Genomic DNA, 10,324 nt, shown 5'->3' with positions numbered 1-10,324 from the left:
TTTTTTTTAATGGTGGCGTAAAAAATTTCACGATATCGTTATCGTCTGCACCGGCTACATATCACTATTTAAAAATAGCTTAAGATGCTCTACGTTGAATCAGGCCGTGCAACGCCAAATAAAAAAACTACTACTAATGAAAACAAATGTTACAGTACAAATACTTAAATCAATTTGATATTCCTTAGAATTTATCCCCAGTTTGTCAATATACTAAAAGGGATGAATAAATGTCGAAAACAATGGTTCTTATGGAGGATACCGAGTTAAATTTGAAAGAAATGTGCATATAACACGAGATTTCTATCTTATTAGACGAAAGTAGATTACAGTAAATCTTTTAGCACTCACCAGTCATTTAGTAATTGTGCTGTTTCTGCTATTAAATACACGCTTATAATATTCTTATCAATAATTAATACTTTCAATGAATGCATATTTAGTAAGTAGTTAAAGCTTTATCACTCAAAATCATATGTTTGTTATACATGTGTAGGCATTGATTTTGAAAAAGGGTGTCACTTTAAATATATTAAATACTACTTTGGTTAACCCTCGGAACAAACGGGGGGTTTACAGTTCCTAGTAGAATACACGTGCAAGGAAATCGCAAACATATTGCATGTTCATGTACTTGACACGCCTGTATCATCACACCCCTAGAAAAGAAACAAGAAAGCGTACATAGATGAAATGTTTAATTTATAATATGACATTTGTACGTTTAAGGTACCCTAGGATATAAGAATTCCCGAGAAGTATGCACGATGTATGTATATATATATACACATGTTGAATTAAATATGTTTAAATCAATGTGTCGACACGTGAAGGTCTTTTATTTAGTTGGTTCTCAATATGTCATATGGGATGGGAGCGGGAGGTGTCTCATACCTCATGAACACTTTGAAGAATACACTGATGAAAAAGCATTTTGAATGTTCTCTATCTCCAAAATGCCAACATTCAATGATATAACTTTTTTGTTTGTACCAGATACCCTTCGCTTTCGATTGTCATTCCTGATTTTGAGATTTAAGAACTTGCATTTCGGTGCCAAAATTGTTTTGTTTGCCCGTGCGTACTGGCGTATGACTAGGTACGCCCCTGATTTCAGACAAGAAATTGCTATAATTAATTCCGGCTATGAGGGAGGGGCGACAGTCAAATGTTACGACCCTAATTTACGCCCCCTCTAATTAACGTAAACTCCTGGCCCCGCCCCTTATAGTCATTGCGCTTACATGTTCAAATACAAACGACTCAATGGTGAACTCAAAAAGTTGTACTACAAATAGTTTACTCGCTCAGATATCTTAGGCTTCATGTACAATTACGTACACGTATTCCGTACACGTATTCCGTACATGTATTCCGATAGTGTTTTGCGACCTATTTTGATTAAAGACACATCATTATTTTACAATGATGGGTGTATACTGTTGCTAAAGATCGTGCGTTACATTGTCTTTAAATGTTGCAATTGTCGCTTATTATATGCATACTAATTAGCATAGTAATGTTGCCTCTATCAAGTAAATCAATTTTATGATTACATTAATAACCCTTTACACGGTTTTGCATGTGACAGGACGTCGATGGCATTTTTCTAAATTGTGTGGCTGTAAGGTTTTACCGATTGTTGGCCTGAATTTAAATTCCGTTTTCGTAATATAAAAAAACAAGATGGCTTTGTCTCATATTATATTATATGCATACTCTTGACGTCAAAACATAAATCTAAATATTCAGTTAGACAGTCATTTTAATGAAGTAAAACGAATACAATTCAACATTAACACTGCAAGCAAATGTCAAAGCGTCAGAGTGGTTGACCTGGCTACAAATGTGCTTATTGTCTCTGGGTTTAGGTGAATACATGTTCAAGTGAATATTTTTCCGCATTTTAGTTATGGCGTTTAAGTTTGTTAGAAAAAATAGATGACCAAGGGAGTGACTAAAACAAATATTAAAGCAAGCATCATAGCGGCCTTGCTTGACATGTGCATATGGCCAATTGTGACTCGTATACCACGTATGATTGAAACCCACATTTAAATAAGATAATGATGATTCTATATGTGTGTGTTATCCATGTCAAATACAATCCAATTATTATTATTACCATAGGCGGAGGTAACGTTGACAGAACCCACGCTATTGCCACCCCCTCCCTCCCTCTATAAAAAATCCAGACCAAAAATTCGAACAAGATATTGGGTTTGTCGGAGTTTGGGCTTAACATATCCATTGTGTAAATTGAAGTATATCTATGTTATACACTTTCGAAACTTATTATATTCTGAAATCAATACAAGTAATTCAGAACCAATTGTTTGAAATATGAGTTGGTTGCGAGCTTTACAAAAACACCAACGTCCGTACGAGGGCCTTAACATGTCATTGCAACCATTAATAAGTAATAATTGTAAATATTGGAGAAAAGTCGTGGAAATTTTGGTTGAAATTTAGGTTTAGGTGATGATATGTCATGTTCCAATCATTATTGGTATCTTCAAAATATTTTTTGACCAACTTTTTATTACTATTATAAGTAGTATCAGTAGTAGTAATCCACGTCGTCTAGGATGAGGGTAAACTCCTATACCACGAGACATTCTCACCCTGGTGGGGATCGAACCCACAACGTCTTGGGTGAGTATTTACTCCAATACCAATAAACAACTCTCACCCTGGTGGGGATCGAACCCACAACGTCTTGGGTGAGGGTGGACTCCTATACCACGAGACAACTCTCTCCCTGGTGGGGATCGAACCCACAACGTCTTGGGTGAGGGTGTACTCCAATACCACTAAACAACTCTCACCCAGGTGGGGATCGAACCCACAACGTCTTGGGTGAGTATGTACTCCAATACCACTAAACAAATCTCACCCTGGTGGGGATCAAACCCACAACGTCTTGGGTGAGGGTGGACTCCTATACCACGAGACAACTCTCTCCCTGGTGGGGATCGAACCCACAACGTCTTGGGTGAGGGTGTACTCCAATACCACTAAACAACTCTCACCCTGGTGGGGATCGAACCCACAACGTCTTGGGTGAGGATGTACTCCAATACCACTAAACAACTCTCACCCTGGTGGGGATCGAACCCACAACGTCTTGGGTGAGGGTGTACTCCAATACCACTAAACAACTCTCACACTGGTGGGGATCGAACCCACAACGTCTTGGGTGAGGGTGTACTCCAATACCACTAAACAACTCTCACCCTGGTGGGGATCGAACCCACAACGTCTTGGTGAGTATGTACTCCAATACCACTAAACAACTCTCACCCTGGTGGGGATCAAACCCACGCCGTCTTGGGTGAGGATGGACTTGTATACCACGAGACAACTTTCACCCTGGTGGGGATCAAACCCACGCCGTCTTGGGTGAGGATGGACTCCTATACCATGAGACAACTCTCTCCCTGGTAGGGGTCGAATCCACAACGTCTTGGGTGATAATGGACTCCTATACCATAAGACAACTCTCACCCAGGTGGGGATCAAACCCTAACTGTGCTAGGTGAGGATGGATTCCTATATCACGAAGCAACTCTCACCCTGGTCGGATCGAACTAACTACGTCATAGGTGAGGATAGACTCCTATATCACTAAACAACTCACATCCTGATGGGGATCGAACCCACACGTCTCACCCCTCCGGTCATTGTATAAACGTTATACATGTATTAACTATTCAATTCGCTTGGGAGTAAAATGAAGCAAAAGAAATGATGATTTAATGTTTATTATGACATTTATAACGAATACTTTGTCATGAATCAAGCATGTTACATTTTAATACACATTTTCACATATTAATAAACAGTTAAACATGTATTTTTTTCTTGTCAGATGCGGATATGCTATTGATCATTATGAATAATTGAGATAGTATATACTAGTAATATCATTATAAACGTGGTACTCGGGCATAGAATACACGCCGCAGAAATATATCCTAAGCAATGTACAGGAAACAGTATTTACAAAGAATATAAAAATACAAAAAATAAAACATGGCAACGGGTAACAAAAGTAATAAATAAAACAAGAAATTTATTACATCATACTGAATATTATCATAGCAATCAAAACAAATTTACAGTTCAGTTTTGTGAGTTGTGCTTTACATCTGAACGACGTGTATGTTCTAGTACTACTTTTAGCAATGTAAATTTCACCTAACAGTCTTATCATAACATTAAGCTTCCAGTCCATAATTAGTTAATTACACATCCATATCATTGACCAATGAAAATGGACTAGGACCAAATAAGCGAATGTATACAGTAAAACTGTTAACCTAGGACCAAATAAGCGTATGTATACAATAAAACTGTTAACCGGTTAATATTAAATATAAATCAACCGGTATTTACCGGTGATCTGTGAATTTTACTAATTCATAACATAATATCAATTTGTATCCTACATTTTTAAGCCTTTTACAGAATATATTTGAAGCGGACTTTAAAGGCATGTGTAACATTCACTATTTATCACAAAAATAATGAAATTTAATTTAAAAGGTTAAACAAATAGTTGCTAATCTATGGGCATATGTGTACACCATAGTATTGATACTACACTAAGAAGCAATTTGTACATTGTGCAGCTAAATCACGGATCCAGTGAAAATGGATAAGTCGAAATATGGACATTCTACAATGAAGCCTACAATTATCTGGCATCTATCTAATTTGAGACATCAATATCTCAGTATTCATTAAACATAGTTCAATGATCATTGTGTCATAGTTTCTAAAACATACCCTACATTTGTTACACGTTTCTATAGAAACAATAAGTCACTATCGGTTTGCAAACTGAGTAAATTAACAATAAAGAAGAAGCAAAATGTAATATCACATTAAGCTACATGTACTGAGACTAAAGTTTGCAAATGAACCTAGCAAAGTGTACTCGTCAACATGTTAATAGTCAAGTTCACATAGTCATTTTGCAACGAAGATACAGTCAATTTGTACCGCACCAAAAGTGGTTTCGGCGCTTCAAAGAGCGTCGTTTCTAGCCGTGTTGTTGTTGTAAATGTAATTTAAAGCTATGATTTAATTGGTCGGTTGATGTAAAACAAATGCAAATTGAACTTGTATGGATGCTTAGCGGGGGTACGCGCCCGCCTGTTTAGTAGTTAGTTCATGGTGATACGTCAACGTATATGCCATATCGCTGACGATTGCAGTCAGTTTCATTTCATGTATGAAGTCGATTGACAGTCTATAGATGTTACACTTGATTTGAAATCCATTTGTCGGATTTTGGCGGACTTTAAGCCACGACAATCCAACGTATCAAAGACTTGAAATGATAAGTTCATTTGCAAACAGTATTATTTCAAAGCGCATTTTTACAACTGTCTTTACAATCTGGTAAACATTTTTCAAAATCGCACTTATATCACAGTTACTGCTCTTAGTGTTGCTGATGTACTTCAATACATCCCCAATTAACATTTCTGTCCATTCCTTTTTTGTGTCAACGCCTTTTTTTCAAATCAATGACATAATATTAGCAACAGGCCATTGTTTTCTAAGACGTCCATCGACAAAGAACTATCGGTAGTTCTGTGCATCATGCGAAATATCCGCGTTGATATTGCCCCACCGGAAGTCTAATCGAAAGTTCATTTACTTGGCTTGCGTTTCTTATCTGAAGTATCGCTCTTCAGTGAGTCAGTTGACTTCCGGACAGTTTTATCCTTGCCTTTGAGTCCAAGGATCCTTCGCAACGAAGGCGACTTTCCGCCATCTTTCGGCGACGTTTCGTCGATCCCGTCCTTTTCACCTTTCTCATCGACCGGGGCAAGCTTCCCAGTACAGTCCGATACGGGTCTTATTTTACCTCCACTACCCCCTATCTTCTGAATGAAGCCCTTGAGTTTATTGTCGGGCGATTTTTCTTGCTCTCGCCCAGTTTTGTTCGCAGTTCTTCCAGGAAGACGTAAGCTAGCGTGACGCTTCAGTGGCGACGGAGTAGCGTCAGACTTGCTCGGTAGGGAGTCTGTGTCTTTGGATCTGCGAGGTGGGGGAGTGGGTGGCGGGGAACTCTCCTCGGCCTTAACTTTATCAATGCGCGCCTTCGAAGAAGCAGTTGGACTCATAAAAGAACGCCGTGGAGTTGACGTCTTAGCCGGAGCCTCTTTGCTAACAGGAGTTTTGTTACCGAAAGATGGCCGAGGAGCTCCCGTCTTGACCCGCATAGACTGTGTTCGTCTAAGTCTTGATGGTGCATCCGGGTCCGTTTCCACTTCTTCCTCTATAGTCGGCGTTTTTGACCGAAAAGAGGATGTTGGTGTGTGCCCGTTTACAGGTGTAATGGATCTCGTCCTGGTATGATTCGGCGTTGTGGCGCGCCCCGCAGAGACAGGCGTCGTCCTCCCAGGAGTAGTCCTCCCAGGCGTCGTCCTGCCTGGTGTCGTCGGCGTCGGTGTGGTCCGGCCGGTAGGAGGGGTCGGCGCGTGTCGAGACTTTGTTGTCCTTGTTGTGGCCGTCGCGGTCGCTCTAGGTGTTGAGTTTCTTGCACCAATAGTTGAAGTGGCATGAGTGGCTGGTTTAGAAGCCATGCGGTTCGTCGGTGTCTGCGCCCGCGCCGTTGAAGGAAGCGGTGTGGTAGACCTTGACCCAGGCATTGACGAGTGAATCGATGATGGGCGTTCTCTTGGCGTCCCGTGAGATTGGCGTTTCTTCACCGGAGAAGTTGAACCGCTTGTTTCGGAAGCGTTGCTAGCGACTGAGACGATGCTGGTGTTGGAACCGGTTCTAGCTCTGCTCAGACTCTGATTGCTCGAACCTTTCGAGAGACGGTTTGTCCTTGAGACAGAGGACCCGCTTGTGGACCCGCTCCTTCTCTTTTCGGCCTCCTTATCCACTGTATCGCTCTTCTTAGAGCTGCAAGCAGTTCCTCTCATGTAGCTTGGGACCTTCTTTTCCTTCTTTCCGACGCTATGAACAGAGGCCGGCGACATTGGCCTAGAGTCTGCCGATCCCCGACTTTTAATTGTGGATTCGAGATCGGACTCCTGCCAAGACTCATCTCTCATCGAAGCGTGTCCGCTGTCTGGTGAAGTTACTGAAAATTCCATTGATGAATCCAAGGAGCCGTCCTTATTTACCATACCGACCGCTACCGCTTCTGTCCACGATTCAGTTCGCTCCTTCTTTGTATCAATAACAGCTCTCGCACCTGCGGCAATTATATTTTCATTAATCTGTAGCTTACTCATAGGCTCCGTTTTTCTGGCTAGACTGGGGATATCAACGGATTCTAGAGTACTGCTGAGGGAGGTTCTCTGAGAAACAGTACCCGACATAGTTTCAAATCCTTCATCCTTGCTGGCACTGTCAGAACTACTGGCGTAGCTGCATCGAGAACCTATCTCGTTTTGCAGTTCGTTGCTACCCTGGAGTTTGTGGACGATTGGCAGAGACCCGTGCGAGGAGGCTTCGGATCGTGGACTGTTGATCATACCTTCACCTTTGATATCAGTTCTGGGAGACAGGTTCCCTGATTCGATATTATGCGTGCTCGGGACATTGTCATAAAAGCTTTGGCGTCGTTTCTCATCGGCACGTTTCTTTCGCCACTTTAACATCCGCGCCTGCGGGAGATCGTCGTTTTCATCAAAGGCAACCCTTGATTCGAATTGCATCAACGAATTTTCATCTTTATTTGAAATGAGATAGTTGATGGTAGATGGAGTTTCTGGCCTGTTTTCTGACAACCTGTTTGCGAAGGATGGCGAAGGTGTCTGCGATTCACGAACTTTGTCCGATAGTCCTTTTGCAACAGAATTCTTTCGTTTAGATTCAGGCGAGTTTTCTGTATCACTCCCAGTTTCACGTAACGTTTCAGTTGAAGTGTTTGTAGATTTGATAGACAATCTTGAGCTTTTTGGACTATCACTTCTTGTACTAGCTGTGCTTGATGGCCTTCTAGGAGAGTTTGACATTTGTAACGTACTTTCACTGTCACTGTCGTCGGCAAATATTTTACCATTGCGTCTATCGTCATTGTAAATTTTTCCTGCACTTATTCTCAGTGAATTTCGCTTATCGCCGGTAACCAACATACTATCGCCTTCATCACACATAGCTTTTCGAGCGACAGCTTCATCGTAAGATTTTGATCTACTCATATTGTTCTTATTCATAAAGTCTTTAAATGCTTCATCTATACTTTCTTTCTCAACATTGCTTTTCCATCTACCCTGAGAGTGTTCAAGCATTGCTTTCTGGGCTGGAGTTTCTTTCTCACCAAATCTTTGGTCCCTGAAACGTTTCTTGCCTGCAAGTTTTGCTGCTCTACTCATTGCTTCTTTATCTGCAGCAATTTGTTCAGATTGCAAGTCATTTTCGGGAATTGCAATCTTTTCCATAGAACCATCGCTATTTCTACGCGACCTTCGTGGAGGCACAATTGGTGATTTCGGTGAGTTAGGTGACTTCGGAGGCACTTCACGATTCTCTTTGTTTTCGGAATTTACAGAGACAAACTCCTCTTTGGTACCAGTTGGTTTAGTTTTGGTAAAAGCTGCGTGAATGTCTTCCATTGACAGCACTGACCTTTTCTTCCGTTTTTCTCGTTTTACTTTCAATTGCTCAGGCTCATTAGGATCGCCCTGAGGAACAACTTTGGTATCTATCTCTTTATTTATGTTAGAAGTTGACACAGAAGCTGTTACAGTCTCTTTTGGTTGTTTATGTGTTGGTGATTCAACTTTCACTATTTCATCTATCTGTTTACCAGTCTCTTCTATAGCTTTTAGGACCTTATCAATGTCAGTTTTATCCAGTTCACTGTGCCATCTCTTTCCAACACGAGAACGTTGAATTGTGTGCTCATTATGCTCGTCAGTTCTAAGTTTAACATCCTCAGCAGTTTCTAGAACACGTGTAATTTCTTTACGATCAAGAGAACTGGAACTAAATCTCCTCGATAGTTTCTCTTTGTTTTTCTTTTCCTTTTCAGCATATGAATCATCTTTTGTAAAGAGTTCATTACCACTTGCTTTCTGAAATCTTGATTGAATATCAACCTCTTTAGAAGGCGTATCTAACCTAGCCTTCTCATCTATAATTGGCAAACCCTTTACATCGGGTAATTCATTTCTCCATCTTGCAGATCGTCTTTGGGGATCATCAGATCTGAATCCTGGAGAATTCGAACTTTCAATTAACAAATTGTCTTCGCTTTTGTTATTATTTGGATCATACATCCTATTTGAAACAGCATCTGATGTCGTTGTACGATCATACATGCTCCTACTCCTTCGAACATTCGAAGTCAAAGACCCCAATTTGTAATCGAAGTTTTCATCTAAAATGTCAGATTTTGGCCTTTCTTTCATGTCTATAACTTCTTTGTTTTGCGCCTCTAAGTTAGGCGACGGTGCACGTTCGCGCTCACGAGCAACGCTGAGATTATCATTACGTAGTTGGCGCCTGTCCTGACGTTTACGTCGGAGACTGCCCATTCTGGTAAAACTACCGTCAGCAACTGGGCTACCCTTATCACCATCCTTATCAGACTGCATTAAAATGTCAAACAATGTGTCATCAGTGTCCACCGCGTAACTCTTACGAGAACCAGCTTCACTAAGGTCATCGTTATCATTAGTCTCTGACTCAGTTTTCTTAGTTTTGGAACCACGTATACTACGCCTTCCGCTTCCGCCGCGCACAAATCCCGGGGAATCTGCGGACGGGGATCCCGCACCCTCTCCTGCCGGTACATTGCCGCCACCCAGGTTTATTTTTTGGACCTTAGTGACGGAGAAACTCGCCTCTCCGAATTTCTTGAAGCCGCTACGAACGTCTGCCAGTAGCATGTCAACGATAGAGCCGCTGCCATCCCCAGGGTCACCTGGTGTCTGCCCGTCAGGGCTATCTCCTGAAAGATAGAAATATAATTTATTATTCGTATAACAATAAGACATGGACATAGTATAGTACGTCAGGAACAGCAGTCATACATAAAATTTACAGCTTTATATATATATATTTTTTTATTTTGGACACAACTTTTAGACGCACGTTTGTGATTGTGATTATTTGATTATTACTACACTGCATTGGAATACACCGTGTCGAAAAGTACAACTTTGGGGGAAAACAAACAATTCCATGACATTACCTTCTGTCCGCTGCTGCATCTCAGCCTCCCGTTGCCGCCGCCGCGCTTCCATTTTAGCCTCGTGCTCGCGTCGCTGGGAATTCTCCTGCAAGGTAATTAGTGAGAAATCATTAGACTGACTAATATTCGTGCTCCAAAACTTGTACATCATGG

At 41.1% G+C, this 10,324-nt stretch overlaps 1 protein-coding gene across 1 annotated transcript in view; it reads right to left on the bottom strand.

Moving 5' to 3' along the window:
• Positions 1 to 3,748: 3,748 nt before the first annotated feature.
• The window catches only part of LOC128227518 (formin-J-like), an 81,539-nt gene continuing 74,963 nt past the window's right edge, over positions 3,749 to 10,324 (bottom strand). Inside the window, exons 16-17 of the mRNA XM_052938148.1 lie at positions 10,172 to 10,256; positions 3,749 to 9,928 (exon numbers count right to left, since the gene is read on the bottom strand). Of these exons, the coding sequence (XP_052794108.1) occupies positions 5,664 to 9,928; positions 10,172 to 10,256 (4,350 nt within the window). The 3' untranslated portion in view covers positions 3,749 to 5,663. The remainder of the gene's footprint in view (positions 9,929 to 10,171; positions 10,257 to 10,324) is intronic.

The sequence above is a fragment of the Mya arenaria genome, chromosome 3 (genome assembly GCF_026914265.1).
Source record: "Mya arenaria isolate MELC-2E11 chromosome 3, ASM2691426v1".
NCBI classification, from domain to species: domain Eukaryota; kingdom Metazoa; phylum Mollusca; class Bivalvia; order Myida; family Myidae; genus Mya; species Mya arenaria.
Note: the sequence above shows the minus strand (reverse complement) of the source record. Positions and strands in the feature narration are given on the sequence as shown.